Raw genomic sequence first — 25,273 nt, forward strand, 5'->3', positions numbered from 1 at the left:
ACTAATGATGAATAAAAAAGACAGGAGATATAAATAAGCACAATTGATTTTTTATTTGGAATCAATGAATGACAGGTATTTCTAATTTCAAATGATGTGTGTTTGGCTCCTAATAAAGACTTATTTCTCTTGATTGAAAATTCATTCTACAAGCATTTTTAAAAGTTGAGGTAATTGAGGCTACTGGGTAAGACATTTGGAAGCTTTTTATTCCTGGCTTTGTCTCTCTTTTTTTTTTTTCTTGTCTCTAATTTTTTAAAAGATGAAGGAGAAAGTCACTTATCTTCTCAATTGACTTTCTCAACTAAATCATAACCTAGGCTGGTCTAGTATGTAACCTGTATTACTCTATTATGTAAAAATGTTTGAAGGGAATAAAGTATATCTTGTGAACATTTACATCTCCACAGTTATATATAATATGCATATCTTTGTACTTATATATATATATTTTATAATGTCTGAAATAATGTAGAATGTATATAATAATGATAGTAATTATTGTTACAACCAGTACACTCAGTAGATTTTTTTATCTTTCATTTAAACTAATGGCTCTAGAGCATAAGAACATTTATCCTACTTAGGGTCATTTTAGAGCAACCATTGCGATTGTTCTGTGTGGGCATTAATAAAGATATGAGAAAAAACAAACAAACAACAAAATTAAATTAAACAAAACAAAAAAAGATGTGGGAGAGTACATGAAAAATTGTGAAGAGTTTTACCACTGTCAATGTATGCATGTGAAAATGATGTTGGTTGGCTAAAAGAAGTTACTTTTCTGTACATTCAGATATATTTATTAATTACTGTAAGACATGTAAAATTAAGTTCCTAACACGTGGATATACTTGGCTGTCAGTTATTATATTAAGAAAATATATATCTTGTTCTCTTTTAGCTCTAAATTAATTATCAATTATATATGTGTAATTTTATATAAATGTAAAAATAATGAGATCAAATCAAAACATGTAAGCATTAGGAAACCATGCAAAAAAATAAGTTAATTTTTTTCTTTAACTTGTGTTTTACTCATTTCAGTATGAATCAGTATTAAATATATATGCTACATAGCATTTTTTTGGACCTATATCTGTAGTTTGGGTGTGTTTTTCTATATTATATGTGAAATAAATAAAATTAAAGGAGATATGCTGTGATCATGATAAGCCATTATATTTAAAACTCAAAATACCCTCAGGATGATAGGAAATTTGATCTGCAAATTGCTCACAAAAATGCAGACTGGGTACTTGGTACTTGAACAAATTACTTTAAAATGTCTGCCAGAGGTTGAAAGAGTTATTATCTCATCAGTATTCAACACCACTCCCATAGAATTGAAAACAGCAGGCAACGGAGATGAGGCAGTTGAGACAAACACATCCTGCACTGTAAAACAGTGTGTGTGAGGGGTACATATAATATGTGGCTCTCAGATGCTGGATTTCCTATTTTGAACTATCCAGAAAGTGCTTTTGTCTTACTGTGGTGAGAGATTTCCTGTTTGATCTAAAGCACAGTCATGTATCCTGTCACCTGCATTATTACCATCCAGCCATTCTTTAATACTGGATCACACATCTTCTTTAGGGGCTAAAGATGTGTTCCATTGGGGTGGCCCTATGAACTGAGAGGAAAAACAGTTCACTGCAGAGAATTCTAGGCTCTTAATTGTATACCAGATGTTAGATTAGTAGCTTTATATATTTCCCACATTTGGTTTTTCTCCTGTTAGGAGCTGTAAATACATCTTTGTCATGGCTAAGCAGTACTTTGTTAGTGTTCCCTCACTAGAGCCTTAGTATACTGGAAAAAGAGCAGAAGATTTATAGCTTCAGGTTCCATAAGGTAGTAGTACTGATTAAGAGCCTTTAGAGAGATTAGAAATAGAACTTGAGCATAACAAGGTAGGAAACTGGATACGTAGAAAGTAGAGAATGATTGGAGTCAGAGCCATGATGTTAGGCTTGGCCACAGTTCAGTTTTGGGGGCAGCCTCTGATTACTCTTGTGTCAGTGTTCATCTATGACACAATCATGTCTTCCCTGTCATCGTTCCAGACTGTATGTGGAGATGGGAGGGTGTTTGAAGATAGGGAGTGGCACAAAGTAAGGAATGGGAATTCTCCTAGAAGCTATGATAGATGGGTGCAAAATATATTTAATGCACAATAGGATATCACACAAGCCAAATACCATCAAGTACACATGTCCTTATTCACATGGAACATGTGTATGATATAGTAAGGGGAGACATGTGCATTATCAAAAATATGAGTAATACCCCACTGTGCAAAATATATGTTTATATAGAGAATGTCTAGAAGGAGAAAGTTAAATGTTAATAGTATATGTTTAGAATTGTAGATTAAAGTTTCCTTTACTTTTTGAAGATATTTTTTTGCATATATTTTGGTACTTAAATACATATCACTATTATGATCAGAGCCAACTATAAAGCTGTTTCCATTTGGGATGACAGTGGGGAATAAACAAGGCTTGGATGAGGAATGAGGAATTACATACAGTATGAGTAAAAAGAGTGAGCTTTAATGGGTAACTTTTGACATACATATTTGCTGTTATTTTTCAGTTACTGCTTAATAATTTTGGTCTTGGCTGCATTTTGAACAAGTGACATTACTTGATTAATTTAATTTGTATGATTTAGATAAAGAAGGAAACATTAGGAAATTTGTATGTGAATCATCAGGTTACTAGCTATATTTATTTCACCGAGTTTTCCTACTTAATTTCAAATAACAATTCTTAAGTTCCATGTTACTGAATAGATCTTTTGTTTGCACTCAGACCTCAGTTTTGAAATTCTCTGGCTTTATTCTGAGTTATAGTTATTAAACCCATAATTAAAGGCAGTTTTCAGTGAATTGGGTTGACGCTCAGGGAATCATTCAAAGGCCTTGAAAGCTCTTCCACTTCATCTCTCTGCCTTCAGGATAGAATCACATTATGTCCAAATGCATTCAGTCTTATTTTTGAAGACCTCAGGAGGTATCTTCATCTCTCCCTGGTAGACCATTACAATGTTTAAGAACAGTCACAGTCAGAAAATTCTTTCTTCCATCTATCAGTAATCTGAATCCTTCATGGTACAGTTGAAGTCCATTTCCTCTTGTTCTGTCATCAGAAGGGAACAAGGAACAGCTGTTCACCATCTTCTCCAGTACTTATCTCCAGTACTTAAAAGCTTATGAAGTCTCTTTATCACTGCTTTCTTTTCCCGTTCTTTTTAGCGTTCTGTCCTCCTAACTCTATTCAGATTTTCTTTTGCTGTGCAACCCTGACTTGGATATAAATTTGGCCAAAACTGATTGTTAATATAAGGATTATTGCACTGTTACTAAGTTCCATATGTTCGTATTTATGTATCTATTGTTTTATTTGTGGTATTTCTGCATGAAATACCTTTTATTTTGCTCTTATTTTTGTTATTGCTTTTGACATGTTATTCTCAGATTCTTTTCACACCTGGAAATATTGTATTTTAAATATTCAGTATTTTTCTGTATTTGGTTTTTATCCATTTAATTTTTTTTTTTAATTGCTATCCTTTGGGCCAAGGTCCTAGATACCTCAGTCCTAGGTTACTGATTAAACCTAGCATTACTGTTCTATTGTTGTAGTCACTGTTGAAACGATGAAGTGTCATTAGACCTTTACTATTTCATATTATTTGTGATTTATCCAGTTTGAGCTTTGCTTTGCACTGCACATGGCCCAGCGCCCCACATCTGAACCCAGATGCCTCATAGTGATGTATCACACCAAAGGACAAGCTGTCAGCGGCTTGAACTTAGAATAGTTAAGGTGGCTCACATCCACAAGAAGGGACCTGGACCACTGGCATCTCTGTAGATACAAGGAGGCAGAATAAGTCCACTGGGTCCCTGTAAGCCAGAGTGCAGTAGCTGAAGGAGTACATACATGCTCACCCTCGTCCCCAAGAGGCCCTTGGCCTCCAAGAAGTGAGACAGCTCTGCTAAAGAACTCAAATTGGCACCCAGCTGGCAGGATCAGTAGCCATATGGAATGTCTACAGGAAAGAGAAAGGCAGAGTCTTCACCTAGGAGGAGGAGAACTTCAAAGAGTTTGTTAGTGTTCGCAGGGCCTGTGCCAATGCCTGGCTCTTCAGCATCCATACAAAAAGGGCCAAGGAAGCTGCAGAACAGAATTTTGAAAAGAAAAAATAAAGCATCATTGGAGACATAATAAATTAGCAGTAAAGCTGGAATAACAACAACAAAAAGATGTTCATATAACTCAACTTTATTCATTTATCTAATAAATACCTACTAAACATCTGCGGAATTCCAAACACTGTGCTAAGCACTGAGGATAAAGTAGCCAATAAAACACCCATGCTGACTGCCCTCATGGAGTTCACAGCCTTGGAAAAGACTATGCTGTAAGAATTTGATGGAATTGTTCCCAGAAAATATATTGCCATATGTTGCTCTTCATCCTATGAGAGGACTTAATTCTCTGCATCTCTAGATAGGTAAAAACATAAGGACAGATACATGAAAGATGTCAAATTTTGACATTTTTGCTTTCAATCATTTCACTGAAATATATATAAATATGTATATATTTATATATATACACACATTCACACGAGGGCACTTCAAAAAATTCATGGAAAAACAGATTTAAAAGAATCTTTCCATGAACTTTTCGAAGACCCATCATATATATTGCAACTGATGTACAAAGGGTCTTCGAAAAGTTCATGGAAATATTTGTATTGTCTTTCAATTTCATTTTTGCACAAACTTTTTGAAGTACTGTGTGTGTGTGTGTAAAATATGAAAATACTAGAAAACCTATATAGAACAAAGGAAGTATAAATAAACAGGATGGTAAACAGAAAACTATGCAGAACTAGACTATTTAAAAGAATACATGAAATAATTTGTATTTGAATCTATAAAATAGAGGTTTGTTCATGGTGTGTGTATGTGTACATATTAGCTAGTTTACTTTTTCTACTTTATATATATCTTGGGAGATTAAAATAAATAGAATCACGTTAGCTCATTTTAGCATTGTAGGAAGAATTATAAATAATAGAGAATTTTATAAGTTTTATCTTACATATCTAAAATAGAAGATATGTCATATTTCACATTTGCTGTTCATTAATCTCTCTTTGGAAATATCAAGTAGGATACTTTCATTCATTATATATGTGTTCGTATGTGTATCTGTGTATATGTGAGGTGCTGAGTTATAAGGATATTATTAAGTAAAATAAGTCATGTTTTCATTGTGGAACAGTTCATAGTCTAGTAGGGCACTCAGATTAGGTATATCACTTTATCACGAAAATCATGATTTCTATTGTAGTAATAGTAACAAGGTACTGAGGAAATATAGGCTTCATTTACTCTTATTTGAAATTTCTGTCATAAAAACATTCTTTTCTAATTAAACCATAGATGTGAATAGAATAAATTATTACATTTAGACATTTAGATTTTTTAAAGTTTTGTTTGTATGAGTTTTCAATTTTGATCTTTATCTAAGTACATAAGGTACTAACATTAATAACCAATCATTTCTAATTATTTAACTGTATAAAATTTTTTAGTCAATCAAAGAATATGTAAAAATGATTTTAAATTGTATTTTTCTTGAAATCTTGAGTATTAGAATGAATAATAATGCTAACAAAGACTGATTTATTAATTTGTGTGTTTATTTATTTTTTAGATTGGAAAAATGTGTGAGTGCTAAGGAAGCTTTGGAGACTGACCTTTACAAACGATTTATTCTCGTATTGAATGAGAAAAAAACAAAGATCAGAAGCTTACATAAATTGTTAAATGAAGTTCAAGAACTAGAAAAGAACACTGAACATGAAAGGTATTTTAGCCTTTCTGCTTTTGGACGACTGACGCATAAATTTAAGTGAAATTTCTTCCCAAATTAATGAAAATGACTTGCCAACTTTTTAGTAATATGAGAACATTTGATAGTCTGGGATTGGATGCTCTGCTGTTAGACAGGGATGCAGTGGACTAGAGAATTCTCAACATTATCTCTTCATGCCTGTCCAACGGGGTCCCTGCAGGCCAGTGTGTAGTAGCTGAAGGAGTGCCACTTAAATCAGAAACTGGCATGGGGCTTATCTAAATATTACTTGTTTAATTCTTAGACATCAGTAAGAAATAAATACATTAATTAAAAATACCTTTGAAGTGTAAAACTACAGAGTTGGATGCACATATATAATAGTCTTGATGACTAAGCAGTGGTTAACTTGAAAATCAAATGTTTAATGCTTAATTCTCAGAAGCATTATTTTATCTGATTAGGGTGTGGATCTCTCTCTCATCCACCTGTCAAGTTTTCTCTGAGAATGGATGTGTACTTGATTGTTAAGTAAGAATCATAGGTGACAAGCGGCTGGTATGGCTTTGTTTAAATATAATTTTTTTAGGCATTAGCAGATATAGGTTTGGATCTATTGCTATGAATCAAAGAGAAGCACAGGTTTATCAATGACATAGTATAAGAAACATAACATTTGATGTCAGCTGGTCCTAGTTCAGGTGCTGGTCTGGCACATATATCTGTTAGTATATGGCTTTGGGCAAGTCCTTTAAACTCTCTGTGCCTTACTTTATCCTCTTAACAGAGACAATGGTACCCATCTCAGGGTTTTGGAGAGATCAAATAAAATGCAGAACTTCTTTGAGACTAGTAAAACACTAAACATTCTGTGACCCACAGAGATAATTTGGTAGAAGAGTATTTTGATAGAAGAAAAAGTCATAAGAAATTGATTCAAGAATTATAGTGAGCACTAAACAACATTCAGATTATTAGGTGAAAAAGAAATTTGTTCCTAAGAAAGTTAATATATCGTCTTTAAAGTGGCTTCATCTAAATCATATATATTTCAATATATTTGTCTAATTAGAATCTTTTTCCAGGAACATTTTCTATATATTACTGGTGAATTTGATACATAGCCAAGGGTGAGCCAATGATTCAAAATTCTCCTTTTCTCTGTTTCTAGGGAAGCTACAACCCACTCTGAAATGACTGCTGACCGAGATGCAATCTATGATGAAAGTACTGATGAGGAAAATGAAAACTTGTCTGATCCCTCTGTGTTGGCTTCAGGTTAAAGAAATATATTTATTTCCTTTGTTAAATATCTCACTTGAGCTTATTACTCTAATGATAAGAAACCATAATGAAAAATGTTATGAAAAAAATTTTCTACAAAAATTCTTTAGGACTTATAGTCTAAAACCTCAAATACTTAAGGTTAAAAATGAATATTTATTGTAAAATGCAGCAATTCATTAGCAACAGCAAAGCAAGTAAGCATACATAGACACATACATCAAGGTGTACTATTCCTTGTTAAACAAAGATGCATAAGCAATAAGGAAGATATACCTTCATGCTAAATGTCACCAGCTCAAAGCTGGCTAACTTTAACATTTGAGATCTTGTCTAGCAAAAGCTCTGGATAGGGCACTAGAGCAGGGTGATCCAAAATGCTTTAGATTATCTTGAGGTTAAGGCCTTCTCTTACTCTTTAGAAAGAGGGTTATAATCAGATGAGAGGGGACAGAGGAAAGAGAAAGAAACATGGCAATTTAGTTTAAAGTACTGAACCTACTCAGTTTCTCAGATCAAGAACCCAGCAGGTGTTTAAACTTATGAATGATTTTTCTAGAGTTTCATAGATTTCCTAGGACAGTGGAAGCAAGAGCCCCTGAACTCATTTTATACTTAGATGGTTCTGACCTAAACCCAATATTATCATAAATAAATGTTTGATTCATTTATTTAGAAAACATTTTTGAGTGCCTATTATACATCAGCAGTAGAGAACAAAACACAAAAATCTGTGCCATTGTGGAGTTTAAATTCTAGTCAGGGAAACAGATGATAACAAGATGAATAAGTTAAATATAACATATTTTAGATTGATAAGTGCTGAAGATAAAAATAAAGCAGGGAAGGATAATAGAAATATCAGGTTTGGAATGGGGATGAGGGTTGTGATTTAGCCAGGAAAGGCCTCAGCGAGAAGGTGACAAGTCTATCTGGGGGAAGAACACGCCAGGCAGAAAAAGCAGTTAGGTACAAAGGTCCTGATGTGTTCAAGCAATAGCACAAAGAACAATGTAGGTAAAGTGGAAAGATAACGATTGGGAGAATTAGGAGATGAGGTCAGAGAGATAATGGATCCCATCACCTGTATAGCCTTGTAGGCCATTGTACAGACTTGTGCGTTGATTTTGAGTTAGATTGGAAACTGTTGGAGGGTTTTGAACAGTTAAGTGACATAATCTAACCTAAGTTTTAACAGGATTAATCTGGCTGTTGTGCTGAGAATAGACTATAGAATGGCAAGTGAAGAAAATATTTTACAGAGTAGGCCATGATCAGCTGAGAGAATATAATACATGGGAAGCTAGTTCAACAATTGGGTTAAGGATGATGGTGGTTTAGACCCCAGTGGAAGTAAAGGTGATAAGCATTGAACAGATTCTAGACATGTTTAGAGGCAGCAGGATTTGCTGATGAAGTGGATATGGCAAAAGAAGACTGAGAGGGAGTAGCCAGAAGGTAAGAGGCAATACTGTAAATGTAGTATCCTGGAAGACAAGTGAAAAAAGTATTTCAAGGAGTAGACAGCGATCAGCTGAGTTGAATGCTGCTAATGGGGCAAAGAAGATGAGGATTGATAACTGATGGATTTGGCAATACAAATGTTATGGGTATCTTAATATAACATTTTCAGTGGGATTTGTAGGAGATAGGAGAGAATAGAGAGTCCAAGGAGAATGAGAGGAGAGATTTGGAAATGTAGGCAAATATATAGACAAATATAGGCAACACTTAGGCAACAACAATAAGTTTCACTGTAAAGAAAATGAAAGGCATGGGGCAGTAGCTGGATGGGGTAGTGAGGTAAAGAGGAGTGTTTTCGTTTTTTGTTTTTAGATTAGAGAAATAATACATATACTGATAGGAGTGAATAAGGACAGTGGGATAAAAATCGAGGCAGAAGACAGAAAGAATTGCTAGAATACTGTCTCTAAGGAGAGAAGAAGATGGGATCCAGTGGAAATAGTGGATTAGTTTAGGAGCATGGTCACTTCCTATAATGACAAGAGAGAAGGTAAAATATGTAGACAAAGACATAGGACAGTGTCTAATTGCAGTCATATTAAGTTAGTTGATAATTAATCAGATTTGAATTGGGTCACATACACTCTCAAACTTTTGCACATGGGAATTAAATTTCTCTTCATTTGGATGTTATACTTGCTTTACCATAGTGGCCCATTTGAAATGAAATCATTCTTGAATAATCAAATGTAATCAAAAGCTCACAGAGAAAGAGAATATATACTCTTTCCAATTTAAAGTTCCAGAATTTTTATTAAATACAATGGCCTTTGATTTTGTGCTTTATTTAGAGTATGTCACCAAAATTTGAAGTACATGAAAATTATTGTTGAAGAGAAAGTATATGGTTAAACAGGTTATATGAGAATGGGGCTCTTCTGTGTTCAGCCTGTTTTAAGCAAAGCTTTACTTTACAATTGTACTATTTTAAATTTGGCAAAATTTCTCTTCTCTTCAAAAATGTTCAGTTTATTCCGTATTTTTTTTTTCAACTTATATCTAGTTCATTACACATTTGATCCATGGGTCTCTTGTTTTAATTTTTTTTTCTTGCATGTAATTTGCTTTTGGCAAGTCTTTGATGTCAAGAATTAAGAGTAATTTTATTTGAAGTTTTACCTATCTTTTTTCTTCTGCTTCAGTAAGAATTGTGTATTATAATAGTGAATAAGCTAACTATACTGATTTAACCACCACACATTCTACACAATTATTGAAAATCAACATTGTACCCCATATATATGTATAATAATAAAAAAAGAATATTGAAAATAATCTATATGTAATTTATTGGAAATAAGAGAGTTTATCAAAATTGCTGGATATAAAGTCAGTATAAAAAAATCAATTGCATTAAAAAAAATTCAAGAAATTGATGTTTGCTGAGATAAAAAATAAATCTCAGATCAAAAATGCTTTATACTGAATTAAGAACTAAATTCCATAGATCTGAGAAAAACCATTATATATGTTAAACAACAGAATAGGCCTCCTTATAATTTACCAGCTTCCATAATTAATTATTTTACAGAAACAAAATATATTTTTATTTCATAAGATATTTTCCTTTTTTTGAGCACAGCTTTGTCTTCTTGGTATTTTATAAAGTATTACTATGTGTTTGGGGCAGAGCAGTGAGAATTTCTTCCTGAACTTATTCTACCATCTTGATAATGAATTGCTTATCCTTAGAATACAAGTAAATGTGTGAATTTATTTTAGATATTGCAGTTTCATATGTGCTTTTCCTACAATGAAAACAAGAGGATGAGAGATCAATGGGGATTAATACATTTACTCTTTCAGAAACCCATTTCTTTTTGTTGTTGTTGTTGTTGTTGTTGTTGTGTGTGTGTGTGTGTGTGTGTGTGTGTGTGACCGGTAAGGAGATCGCAACCCTTGGCTTGGTGTCAGCCGCACTGCGCTCAGCCAGTGAGCACACCGGCCATCCCTATATAGGATCCAAACCCGCGGTGACAGCGCCGCTCTCTCCCGAGTGAGCAACGGGGTCAGCCCAGAAACCCATTTCTTGAAGTGATTGAATGTGTAATTTGTATTAATGTTATTATGTAACTAGATTTTCATCATTAATTATTAAAATGCCCAAATTTCTTCATGAGTTCTTCACATTATTACCCCATTCCTAGTTGATAAAAGAAATTTAGTGAGATCAAGATCATTTAGTGATTCCGCGGTATTCATTCAAGGAAAAGGTCTGTTTACTTTTATGCATATATACAGAAGTAGGTAGAGATACTATAGTTTGAAGGAATTTGGTGGGTAATATTTATATGAATAAGCGATCAATTTTATCGCTTTTTTACTCCCAAAGTTTTTAACTTTTCCCTGTCATTAGGATTAGTGAGGAAATAACTAATAAGTAATCCAATCTAATAAACTGCATCGTGCTCATGTGTACTACACTACATAGAATGAAAAACATCTAAAACTCATTAACAGTTTATTGGCTAAAAGGAAATCACCACAGTATTCTGAAACTTGAACATCGTAGTCAATACCATTTCACAGTACAAATTATACTTTTCTGTAGCAAGATTTACTTTTCCTGTGTCTTGACTCAGAATTTCCAGATAGTTATTAATGGTATTACTGTCTTTATTTCTTAAGCTATGACTGCATACTAAGGCCCTAGAATTCATACGTATTTCACTTAGTTTCAGATTAAGATTTCCAGACAGTTATTAATAGTATTACTGACTTTATTTCTTAAACTATGACTGCGTACTGACTCCCTAGAGTTTGTAGGTATTTCACTTTGTTTCAGATTAAGATTATGACAGATAAAATAGTTGCTGTCGTCTCTATTTATAGTTCATCCCTGGATTACAGAGGAGAATGGGTCATTTCCTGTGTTTTTAAGGATTTCCTGGTTAGTCTGGACTCCTCCCGCCTCTGAAGCACGTGTGTGTCTGTGTGTGTAATTCAATAGAAACCTGTTGGGTTATTACAGATATTGTGAAACAACTTTCTCTACAAAATCTCTGTTTCTTTGGATCCAAATCCTGGCAACACCTGATGTCCAAATCTATGGAAAAACATCAAGTCAAGCTAAGCTCCACTGACCCAAACAGCTAGATAAGAAAAATAAGTTCTATTGGTGCACAGTCAAGCTAGGCATCTATAATTAACAGTAATTTACTGCATGTTGTCAAATGGCCGGAAGAGAGGAAATACAAGCTTTTCATCACAAAGAAATAATTAAGTTTTGTAATGATGAATATGCTATGTACCCTGATTTGATCATCACACATTGTATACGTGTACAGAAATATAACTGTACCCCACAAAATGTATAGTCAATATGTTTCCATAAGAAATTTTTTAAAAACTAGGTCCACTAAATAACAGAACCACACCAGAGTATATAGAGGTATAAGCTCCATTAGTATTGCATGAGATCCAAAACTTGCAGCAATGTACCCAGATGGCTTTTCATTTGCCCCAACAATATCAGCTATAACCCCCCCAAAAATTTATTATAATGCAGTTTTTAAATATTGTTACAGAACCATTTTGATGTTGTAATAACAGTAGAATTGCATGTGAAAACAAATTTTAAATATATATGAATATTCTAAGAATTTTAGCCATTATTATGAAACATTTCTTAGTCTTAACACATAATTCAGAAAGTATGCAAATATTCAATGGAAAAATTGGATTTATTTCATAGAGATGGGATCTTCTTTGTGAAGCATTTTGAAAAGTTATGCTTAATTGACTCCTAATTAGCACCCACAAGAGAAATTTTTTTATACCTCATTAATTATTTTAATAAATGATCAATATTTTTGAATTAGAATTATTTCTATTAATATAAATTAGCAATATTTCTTACAGTTAGAGAATAATTATATATCAGCATTGCTAAAAAATATACTTTTCTTGTATGTTTTACCCTTCTTAGCTTTCTATTAAAGGTGCAAAATCACTAAAAACAAATAAAATAAGATTTCTTACCACTTTTTTGCATAATTGTTAGTCTGCGATTTAGCACATTAGTTTAATTAATCCTACTTCTTAACCAACAGGAAGGTCCCTGTATAACTACCATCAGTAATTTAGACTTCTACTTAGTTGTTGGGCTCCCTGGAAGGAAGTGTGATTATAGAATAGCCTTTTTCAAAATAAATGAATGGCTGTGTCAAGCAGTTGATGAATACTGATATAGTAGCTTTTAAAAATAGAACAGAATCCAAAATTTCTAAGTATCAAAGGGCTCGTTGCTTCGAACAGTGAATGTCTACTCACAGAGTGGATAACAACATGTCCTGCCAAAGAGATTACTCAGAAACTCAGCTTTAGAATCACAGATTATGCTCTTAATCTTATCCAACTTTTTTTTTTATCATAGACACATTTGTTTATAAGTTCTAAATAGAAAGTTTGATTTAGTAAAACATCACTAAACTGAAAAACCAATATGAGTGTGTTTTCTAGCAATAATACCCATTTATTCATAAGCATTGTTGCTAGGACCGACATGCTTCAGAAATCTAGATTTCATGTAGTTCTAGATCCTCTAGTTCAAGCCCATCATTTTTCTGATGAGGGAACAGAGGCATAGAATGGTTAAGTACAGTACTCTCAATCATACAGGAGAGAAGAAAGAGAGTATTTGTTTTCTAAAACAATAAATTAACTGCATTTGCATGCCTATTTATGAGACCTTATAAAAGTCCTTGGGAATTTTTTAACACTGGAGAAATTGCTGTTAATACAAGAGCATAATGAGAACACTTTTAATTTTTTCCTGTAGATTAGAGAAATCTCATTTGTCCATAAATTCTCCAGAAGGATATTAAACATAATCAGACTGATCAAAGAAGACTTCATGATATGTAACTTGTAGAGAAAATTCAAGAATGCACATATTTCTATTGAAGTAATACCTCTGTGTATTAATTGCTTCAGATTCTGACAGTATTTATTCACATGAGAACTCTGAAATGTGCTAAAGGTTATTAGAAAGTCTATGATAATCTCCCCATACCTCACTGTTAAAATATAACTTTGATATAACCTCCTGGGCAGCTATTTCTACATTTTTGTATGTTCTTGGGGAGACAAAAAGAAATTCTCTTAAGAATATTTGTCTCTGGCTATGGATGAATGAAAAGGTTGGCAAATTGTTTCCCCCAAAAGCAACTATGAATCTAAAGTTGACAAAAAAGAATCAACTAAAGAATCAATCTAAAGTCGGCAAACATTTTAAAACATTGGCAAAAGGCAAACAATAGTATGAGAACTGCTTGAAAAACTACTGAAATTTGGGTAAGAACTGAGAGTCTGTGGAATTTTTGCCTAAGATTGCCCCCATTGCTGCCTGCGCACTTCTCTTGGTCGTTATGGAAGTTCTCCCAAGCTCTGGCAGGACCTGAGGACTGGCATATGCTATGCCTGGGCCAAAGAGGGTTCACTCAATTTGCAGCAGAGGGTGATTCCCACACCTGGTGACATTGTCAGTGGAAGTAATGGTGACATTGCCTTGGTGATAGTGGGTAAGCAGATCGGGTCAATGGGTCTTTTAACCTGAGATTGTGCTCATGATTGGGGCAAAAATATTCCTAGCTGAGCGTGAGCATGCACATTTGCAGTGGAAACTGGAGAGGGCCCAAGCTATATGTACAGTTCTGGCCTACCTTTAAGATATATACATGTGCACAGGAGAATGGAAAGGGAGAATCTGAACTTTGAACTTACTCCTTTAGCCCCACAAAAGAAAAGGAAAGAAACCTTATTGACTTGAGGTGTTTGAACATAAACTCTGTCAATTACTATATAACCACTAAACTATGCAGACAAAAGGGCAGCCCACTAGAAGCCAGGCTAAAAAACAAAACAAGAATAAAATAAACTGTGCAGAGAGTTTATCAGTGGCTGCTCACCACAAGAGACACAGATTTCACATATTTATCCTAGGCAAGTCACTAAACAAACAATCAAAAAGCAACAGTAGCAATCTTCATGAGAAAAATAGTCAAAATCCAGAGTTGTTAACAGTACATTACTTAAAATGTCTAGTTTTCAACAAAACTAGACATGAAAGTGTGATATATACTCAGGGGAAAAAATAGTCCATAGAAACCATTTCAGAATGCTCCCAGGTGTTGAATTTGGTGGACAGAGATGTCAAAGAACAATTGTAAATATGTTCAGAGAAATAAAGGAAAACATGTTTATATACTTAAAAGAGAATATGATAAAAGTGTATCAACAAATAAATATTCTCAAAAAGGAGACAGAAATTTTAAAGAAGAACAAAATGTAAATTCTGGAGTTGAAGAGAACAGTAACTGAAATGAAGAATTCACTTGCATGGCTTAATAATAGATTCAATTTGGCAGAAGAACAAAAGTCAGTGAACTTGACAAAAGATCAATAGAATGAATAATTTCTGAAGAGCAAAGAGCAAAAAGATTGAATCAAAGTGAAGAGATCCTCAGGGAATTTTGGGACAACATTAGCTATACCAACATATGTGTAAGGCAAATTCTATAAGGAGAGGAGAGAGAGAGAGGGTAGAAAAAATACTAGAAGAAAAAAATGGCCAAAAGCCTTCCAAATTTTATGAAAAACATTAAGCATTCATGAAGCTCAGTGGATAATGTAGGATAAATTCCAAGAGATACATACTGAGATACATCAACATAGCCAAACAGTTGAAAGTCATATCAAGACAATCTTGATAGTACACCCCTCATCCCCTCAAAATCTATCATATACAGGGGAGAACCAATATTATTAATAGCAAACTTCTCATCTGAAGCAGTGGAGGCCAGAAGGCAGTGGAATAACATTTATAAAGCTCTGAAAGAAAAAAGACATGTCAACCAAGAATTTTATGTCCAGCAAAGTATCTTTCAAAATGAAGATGAAATAAGGACATATTTATTAAGAGATTCATTGCTACCCATCCTACTTTATGAGAAATACTAAAGGAAATCCTTGAGGCTGAAAGAACACCAAATGGCAACATGAATCTATAGGAAGATATAATTAAAAATATGATTAAGAATATAATTTAAAAAATAATTAAAAATTAGGCATCATAACTAAAATAACTAAAAATATTTACCCAAAGAAAACCCTGGGCCCAGATGGCTTCAACTGGTGTTTCTATTAAATATTTAAAGAAGAAATTATACCGATTCCTGAAAAACTACTTTAGAAAATAGAAGAGTGAGCACTTCCTAACTCATTCCATGAGTATAATATTATCATAATATCAAAACCAGACAAGACATTACAAGAAAATAAAACTATAGACTAATATGCATTATGAACATAGATGCAAAAATTGTTAACAAAATGTTAGCAAAGTGAAACCACCAACATATAGAAAGGATTATACACTCTAACAGATTGAGAATCATCCTTCTAATGCAAAGATAGTTTTGCATTGGTAAATCAATTAATGTATTTTAATATATTAATAAAGTAATGTACAAAAACCACATGATCATCTCAATAGATGCTGAAAAAGCACTTGACAAAATCCAGCACACACGGATGATATACACTCTCAATAAACTAGTAATATAAGAGAACTTCCTCAACCTTATAATGGCATCTATGCAAAAGCCCACAGCTGTCATCATTTTTAATGATGAAATACTGAACGTTTCCCGCTGTCACTGTCAGGGAAAAGATAAGGATGTCTGCTCTCATCATTTCTATTCAACCTTGTGCTTGAAGTTCTAGCCAGGTCAATTATGTAAGAAAGTGAAATAAAAGACATCTAGTTGGAAAAGAAGACTCTCTCTTTTTGAAGATTACATGATCTGGTATATAGAAAATACTAAAGAATTCATTAAAAAACTATTAGAGCTAATAAACGAGTTCAGCAAGGTCACAGTATATGAGATTAATATACAAAAATAAATTGTATTTCTGTACATTTGCAATGAACAAGCCAAAAATGAAATTAAGAAAATAGTTGCCTTCACAATAGTATCAAAAAGTAAAATGCCTAGGAGTAAGGTTAAAATAAATTCAAGACTTGAACATTGAAAACTACAAAATGTTATTGAGAGAAATTAAAGAAAACTTAAATAAATGAGAAAACATGTGTTCATAGACTTAAAAAGTTAATATTGTTAAGATAAATACTACAAAATTGATATCCCTATCAAAATCCTGGATTTTTTTTGACAGATATTAATACAGTGATCCTCAAATTCATGTAGAATTTCAAGGGAGCCAGAACAGCCAAAACATTCTTGAAAAACAAGAGCAAAATTGGAGAACTCTTTCTGATTCAAAAGTTACTACAAAGATACAGTAATTGAGACAGTGTGGTTCTAGAATGAAGATAGCCATTATATCAATGAAACAATTAAGACTCTCAAAATAAACCTTTATGTTATGATCAATTGATCTTTAGCAAAGTTACCGAGACAATTTAATGGGGAAAGAGTAGTCTTTTCCACAAACAGTGCTTGGACAATTCGGTATCCACTTGAGAGCAAAATCAGCTTACAAGTTTACCTCACATGAAACACAAAAATTAACTCAAAATGGATTATAGGCCTACGTGTAATAATTAAGCCTATGAAAGAAAACATAAAAAAATCTTTGTGAATTTAGTTTAGGCAAAGAGTTCTTAGCTATAATATCAAAAGCACATATAAGAAAAAATGATAAATTGGATTTTATCAAAAGAGAAAAAGTTTGTACTTCAAAAAGGCATCATTAAGAAAGTGAAAATACATGCCATAAATTGGGAGAAAATATTTGCAAATAGTATATCTGGAAAGGTAAGGGGCTTGGTTCCAGAATATATAAATAACACTTACAATTCAATAATAAGAAAATAACCCAATTAAAAAATGGGCAAAAGACTTGAATAGGCATTTTATTGAAGATATAAGAATGGATAATAAACACATGAAAAGATGCTCAACATCATTTAGTCTTTAGGGAAATGTAAATTACAACAGGAATCAAATACCACTATACACCTACCGGAATGGATGTAATCTAAAAGATAAGACAATACCAAGCATCGGCAAGGATGTGTAGAAATTTGAACCCTTATACATTGCTGGTGGAAATGTAGAATGTTACAGCCACTTTAGAGAACAGTTTGGCAGTTTCTCAAAAAGTAAAATTTTACCTACCATATGATCTAGTTATTCTACTTCTAGGTATTTACTCAAGAGAAATGAGAACATAGCTCATTTCTTCACATAAAGACATACTTGAGTGTTCATTGTAGCATAACTCCAAAATAGAAAAAAATCCAAATGTCTATTTACTGGTGAAAAGATAAATAACACATGGTGTATTCATACAGTAGAGTACTATTTGTCAATAAAAATAAGTGATCTACTGATACATGGTACATCATGGATGAACCTCAAAAAGATTATTTGTATGTAATGTCGAAAAGGGCAAAATTATGACTCAGAAAATTGATTTAGTGTTTGCTAAGGCTGGGAGTGGAAATAGCAAGTAATTGCAACTAGGCCCAAGAGAACTTTTGGATGTATGGAAATGTGCTAAAACTTATTATGGTGTTGGTTGTACAAGTATATGTTTGCTAAAATTATTGAATCATACATATAGTGGGTGAATTTTATGATATATAAGTTATACATTAATAAAGCTATTTCTAAAAAGAAGAGTATTTGATCATCTTGATGTATTTTGAAACACAAAAAGCAAAACAAAACAGAAACAATCGTACTAATTTGGGCTGTTGAGAAAAAAAATCTTAGATGTCCTAAGTCAAGAAAGCTGAAGTTCAAAAGTATAGGTTCAATTCAAGAACAAGTTAATCCAGAGGGTATAAACCTAAAACACATGCTTCTTTTTTAAAAAAAATATTAGTATTACTTGTATATATCTGTAATTATTTTCATAAATCTTTAGAGCCATTAGAGAGTGAAGAGCTCAACCTCAACACAAGGCCACAGATGGAAACAGCTTCCTACAGTCTGTTTAACTCTTAGCTGAAGCTTTTACTATTCTCAGAGCTTCACTGGGTACCTTCTCTCTCAGTGTAGTTTTGTCGATGTCTGCCTTCTCCCCTCTGTCTCATACTTACATTCATATTCCTAGGAAATTGTCTTTAAAGGTGTCATTATTGAGGATTGGGCACCTTGTAGATATAGCTCTTGTTCTAAGCCACTTACAAACAAGACTGCTAACCAGCTTGCTATATGGCTACATTTGTGCTGTCTTGATCCAAGCATCTGTGACCAGGATTGTATGAAGTACAGTGACTTGACATAATTTGTCTCATCTATAGCTGTTTCAATGGGTAATACATATATGAGAAATAATTATGTGGTCACTTATTTAACTTAAGTTTAGTTTTTTTCTGCAGAACTTCTCAGAATCTTTAATATGCTAGTGCACATAGTGACAAAGGGAAGTATATACTGTGCAACATTTCTCAAATTCATAAGATCTTAGGAACCTTTTTCAATGGATATTAGTATTTAGTGTAACTCGTGAGAAATCCTGCTTAGGATGATTTTGACTTTCATATAAATGAGATGTGAAAAGGGCAAGTATCTAAAGAAAACAAATATTTTCCTAGGACAGTGTTTGTATGTTCATGTTTTAAGAGGACATGCACTGGATATGGGGAGAGGATCATATAATCAAGGATATATTTTCAAAGTACAGCATGAATGCATAAGAATAATTTTAAGCCTCAGAACATTCAGAGACTTGTAGGAATTCTGAGATAGTTTTAAAATGATGTTTTTACTATTGTTTTGGTAAGAAGACTGAGCTGAGAATTTACTTATCTTAGGACAAATGTTATTTGATATGATTAATATTAGTACATGACAGAAACACTACACAAATGCTGTTTGATTTGATCTTTCTCAAATTGAGTTCTTAATTTGTGGTTCTTGAAGAGTATTTAGTGGAAGGATCTCTAAGCTCTTTGGAATTGCATATAAAATTATATGTGTATATGCGTATATTAGTTTGCTAGGGCTGCTATAAGAAAATACCACAAACTGGGTGCCTTGAACAACAGAAATATACTTTTCTCATATTTGTGTAGGCTGGAAGTGTGAAATCAAGATGGTGTCAGAGTTAGATCCTCCTGAGGGCTTTGAGGGAAGGTACTGTTCCTCTCCCCTTGGCTTGTAGAAACGTGACTTCTCCCTGTGTCTCATCAGATTATCTTCCCTGTATAACTGTCTGTCTGTCCTAAGTATCCTTTTTATAAGCACACCAGCCATATTGGATTTGGGCCCACCCTAAACACTTCATTTTAATTTGATTACCTCCATAAATACCCTATCTCCAAATAAGGTCACATTCTTAGGTACTGCAGGTTAGGACTCCAAAATATCTTGGGGGGGAGGGGACAATTCAACCCCTAATAATGCAAATGTGTGTTTTTTTGGAGCAGGCATCCAAATTTTTATCTTATTTTCAATGCGGAACATATCCCAAAAAAGGTTGAGAATTTATGACCTAGGAGAATAGATTTTTAAACTTGAAAGGGTAGAGTAAGACTTGTAAAAAGGAAACTAAAGTCTAGAATAGATGAGATGATGAGATGAGCAGAAGGGAAATTAGCAGCATTCAAACAGGAAGCTAAATCTCTATCTGTCAGTGCTTTGGAGGTTTGTCTAGAGCTGCACTGTTCAGTCAGAAAGCTACTAGCTACATGAAGCTATTGAAGATGGAAACGTGGATAGTCCAAGTTGAGATGTGCTGTAAGAATGCACTGCATGCTGGATTTCAAAGGCTTAGTATGAAAAAAAGAATGTAATATGTCTCAGTAAATTTTTGTATTATACATTGAAGTAATATTTTGAATATAGTTAAAATAAACAAATATTAATTTCATCTGTTTCTCTTTACTTTTAAAAATTGGCTAATAGGAAATTTAAAATTCTATATGTGCCTCATATTTCTATTCAACACACTTGGTGTTCTGAAAAGATTCATCTTATGCTGATTCTGTGGCTTTAAAATAGATTTATATTATTGTGAAAAAGAAGTAAAATTGCACTACCAAGTCTTTATAAAGCTCTGATGAAAGGGAATCTTTAGGTCGTGAGATCTAAGGACCCATGTATGACTGTGATTGTGGATATTATTGAGTACTTTTACCTAAGAAGCGCAAAAGGTGATGCATGTTTTTGATTCATTGTAGTAAAACAAACTTAAGAATGCTTCCACAGGGCTGGCCAGTTAGCTTAGTTGGTTAGAGTGTGGTGCTGATAACAAGGTCCAGGGTTTGATCCCTGTACTGGCCAGCTCCAAAAAAAAAAAAAAAAAAAAAGCCTGATCATTTATTAGTTTATCCTAAGAAACTGAGCTAAACATTTTCTGTAAAACTGCAAACCATGACCAGGTTGACACAAAAAGGTGGTGTGAATTTGGCAACAATCTCTAAATCAGCTGAATGTCCGTAATGTAATATGTAGGATTCTCGTCTCTCTGTGATTGTGACAGAGATCTCAGCCACAAAAAGCACATCTTGTCCCTTGAGCCAATCCATCAACATTACCTATAAGGTATATTTAAGATCAAAGGATTGACGAGATTACCAATGATGAGGTTTTGGTATATTGCCAGCCCACCACCATTGACATGATTCTTGCTGCAACTTAACTCTGAGATCCTGGGGAAGCATGAAGGATAGATATCAGCGGGCTTGCTAAGCAGATTTCGGTTTTTATTCTCCTACAGATTCAAATTTATTTAAGCATTATTTCATTTACATCTAATAGCAATCCTATGAGATATATACTATTGTTATCACCATTTTTACAGCTGAGGGAACTGAGGCACAGAAAGGTTTGAACTTGTTCAGGGTAAGGCAGCTAGTAAGCTGTAGAGTTGGGGTTCTAACCTAGTCAGTTTGACTATAGAGCTCATCTCTGAGAGCCCTGCCTATGCGTAAGTTTTCTATGTTCATTGAAATAGCACACTCTAGTCTATTAAAATCCTAGATTTCTGTGAAGTATGATTTTATATTTGAATTCAATTATATTTGATGCCTTCATTTTTATGAGGTAATTTAAGGCTTTTGTATTATTGTTAGCATGTATTTAAATTTGTCATATATTTTAAACCTCATAAAAAATATTATTGCAATTTTGAATAGCCAATGTTTATGTCTATCCACATCTTTATCTTTTATCTGTTCTTTATCTCTTCTTGAATTTATATATTTTTATCCGGGATTATTTTTCTTTAGGCTGGAGAACTCCCTTAAATATTTGTTAGTGTGCATTAACTTCTTGTACATTTTCTCAGTTTTTGTTTATGGAAAAACCTTCACTTTTGAAAGGGATTTTGCTGGTGCGTATTTCTAAGTTGGCATTAATTTCTTCCAGTACTTTGAAGATGTCATTTTGTTGCTTCCTGGCTTCTTTTGTTCCAATTAAGGAGTCAGCTCTTTGTCATATCAATGCTTCTATGAAGGTAATGCTTTTTTATTCTTGCTGATTTTAACATTTTTTTTCCCTATGGCTATAGTGTTTAGCAGTTTTTCTCTGATGTATCTAAGTGTCATTTTCTCTGCATTTATCCCACTTAAGATTCATAGATTTTCTTGAATTGGTAGCTTGATATCTTTTTTCAGTTTTAGAAATTATTGGCCAGTATTTTTTCAAATATTCTATCCTTTTCTTTCTCTTCTTTTCTGGGAATCCAATTACATGTGTACTAGACTTTTCCCTATGTTAGAGTTTTTCACCATGTTGCACATATTCTGTTCTATAATTTCAGTACTTTTAGCTCTCTGTGTTTCAGCTTAAATACTTTCTGCTGATCCATATTGTTTATTAAAATTTTAAGTGTGTCAATTCATTTTTATTTCCCTTTTATATCATGAGTCATTTAGGCTTGTATTTTAATCTGCTGGGTAGTGTAGATATGTTTCTCCCTACTAGGTTGTCAGCTACTTGAAGGTGGTGGTTTTTCATAGCTCTTAGTCCATTCAGTGTCTTGAAACTAATAGGAATGCAGTAATTTTTAAAACTACTTTAATTAATGAATACAAATTATGTCCCCGTACTGTTTTACTTATGGAAGATGTATATAATGTACTTTGAAAGCATTTTTACTCCATTGATTGACACATTTCAACATATATAGAAGTTCCCAAGCTACTGTTGAGCATATTGTAGTCATATTCCAAAATTGGCTATAATAAATTGTTGATATAATTAGGAAATAGTTGTCTTAAATTATCTACATGGTTTTCATTGATTAACACTGTGCTCTGTGACACACATTTTCAAGATTGTTGTCTAAAGATAGTTGTTAGTTTGTTTTCCAGTTGGGATGATTTTACCTTTAAGTAACAAAAAACCAATTATACATAACAATAAGGAATTTATTATCTCACATAATAAGTTTGAACATCCAGGATTTCCATGTTTGGGTAATTCAGTATCTCCATATGTCATCATAAACTCAGGTTCTTTCTGTTTTCAGGCTTTTCATGTCATGAAAAAAAATGAAAGATTGCTGCTATTGCTCCAGCATAATATCCATCATATCTTTCTATAGATTTCTTCTCAGGACTTCTTAAAGAATTATCAAAAACCCTCTCCTGAAAATCACTTGTGATGAGGATGGCCTACCTTCAATAACTTGCTTACACTAGGCAAGACTTCATCTCCGAGGCTCACCTGTGGAGAGTGAACAAAATATATTTCTTTAACAAAGAAAAAAAGGCAGGTGAATTGGCTGCTAGCTGTACTTGGGAAGAAGTAAAACTAAGCGTCATCCTTTGAAAAACTTCTATTTACTGTGCCACTGTCACATCCTTCATGCTAGGAAAAGTTGTTGATTGATCAAGTAATTTTTCAGGGAACAAACTGGATATCTATATTTTAAAACTGTGCATTTCCTCTGTTTATTGAAAAGTTTTTTGTTTAATTTCAGTTCTTTGATGATTGAGATAATATATAACAGTTTTTTATAATGAAGTTTGTCCACTTGTTTATAATTTCGAATGTATATGGTAGACTAAACTTTTATTTCAAATTGAGTTTTCTCATTGTGATACTAATTTTAGATATGGTCTCTAGATTATGTGAATTACTTGGGAACAAAAACCATGTTTTTTGCTTGTGTCTTTAAAATTTATTTCTGAAATAGGGTTGTACATGCATAAAGGTTTTAACAAGGAAGAATTAGAAGTATAATCTAAGCCAGCACTTGAAAGGGAATGAATTTTCAGGAATTACTATTAGAAATTTAGTACTACTCAGTTGCTGAAAAATTTGAGTCCACACCTAGGATTTTAAAAGTTGGCCAATAATTAATGAGCATCCAGTCACAATGGATATCCAGGTTTCACAACACTGTTTTGAAAGGTGGTTTTGTTTCGTTTTTCATTTGTAACATGTAAATCTTAGTGGTAAACTTTCTTTATTAACAGAAAAAAAATTATCCTGTCATGTTCAGAAGTGAGGTGAAGCATACTGGATGCTGATTTTAAATATAAACTTGCTTCACTAGTTTTGGCTGCATTTTCTTCCAAATGGCCCTTTGTGATATCCTGCTTTCCTTTTTATTTTAAACATTGTACTGTCTCCTTTTTTAATTAAGACGTAATTAGACATTATTCTCCTTCCTATTTCTATATTTGCAATATAGAATCTATGTGTATCAATAATTGCCAGTTATTGGCAATATCATGTGTTTCAACTTAGTATTTATAGTTCCTGCGGTTTAGAAAAACAAGAAACAGCTCCATTTGGAGATTTGTTGAATGCAAATTAGCATCATAATTAAATCACACCAAAAGGTGATTAAAATCAACAAAAATAACTTGAGAATTTATACACTGTAGTTACTCTTTCTATCTCTCTTGGTATAAAGCTCCACTGCCTATCATTGGAGGTAGGTTTTATGGTACTAGGAGAGAACTAGGAATCTTGTTGCAATATGAATGACAACTTTTAAAAGTTTTATTGTGTGAGCCACTTGAGTTATGAGGCATTGACATTTGCCATGAACCTCTCAGGCACTGTGATGGCAGGTACTGTGATGACTACAAGATTCATTAACTAAGATTATGCAAGTCAGACTGAACTCTTTCTTCAATGTATCACATTGATGACCCCAGGGTTATTAAAATTGCTGGGGCCAGTAGCAGTGACAGTGATGATGGGGCATCAAGGATGGTTTCTAGTATTATTAATGGACTCTGAAGAAGATGCTATCTGCCCTATGTTGAATGCGCCTCCAATGGTTTTTATCTGGAAAGGGTTAAAATCAAGTAGAAACAGGAAGATAAATTTGAACTAGAGAAATATTTTCTGAGAAATGATCTTCATTTCATTAAAACTGTATTCCAGGAGACAAAATGTATATATATTTTTTGCTAAAGATGAGTTTTATGACCAAATAAATTTGGAAAACACTGAGTTAATAAAAATTAAACAGGTTTCTTTACTTCTAAATTGTTCAGTCCTTAATATAGTAATTAATATGCAGCTTCTGTCTCATGAAATTAGGAATACAGCATGCACCATTTTCCACAGTTCAACATTTGCATTATTAGAAAGTGAATTGATTTTCAACAGATTGTGAGAGTATTGAAAATTAAGTGCATA

At 33.1% G+C, this 25,273-nt stretch overlaps 1 protein-coding gene across 2 annotated transcripts in view; it reads left to right on the forward strand.

Moving 5' to 3' along the window:
* Positions 1–25,273, forward strand: part of XRCC4 (X-ray repair cross complementing 4) — a 274,482-nt gene that overhangs the window by 131,196 nt on the left and 118,013 nt on the right. The window contains exons 5-6 of one of the 2 annotated variants that reach the window (XM_063086598.1): positions 5,742–5,894; positions 7,054–7,160. In XM_063086598.1, the coding sequence (XP_062942668.1) occupies positions 5,742–5,894; positions 7,054–7,160 (260 nt within the window). The remainder of the gene's footprint in view (positions 1–5,741; positions 5,895–7,053; positions 7,161–25,273) is intronic. The other variant, XM_063086599.1, reaches the window with a different exon arrangement.

The sequence above is a fragment of the Cynocephalus volans genome, chromosome 2 (assembly GCF_027409185.1).
Source record: "Cynocephalus volans isolate mCynVol1 chromosome 2, mCynVol1.pri, whole genome shotgun sequence".
Taxonomy (NCBI): domain Eukaryota; kingdom Metazoa; phylum Chordata; class Mammalia; order Dermoptera; family Cynocephalidae; genus Cynocephalus; species Cynocephalus volans.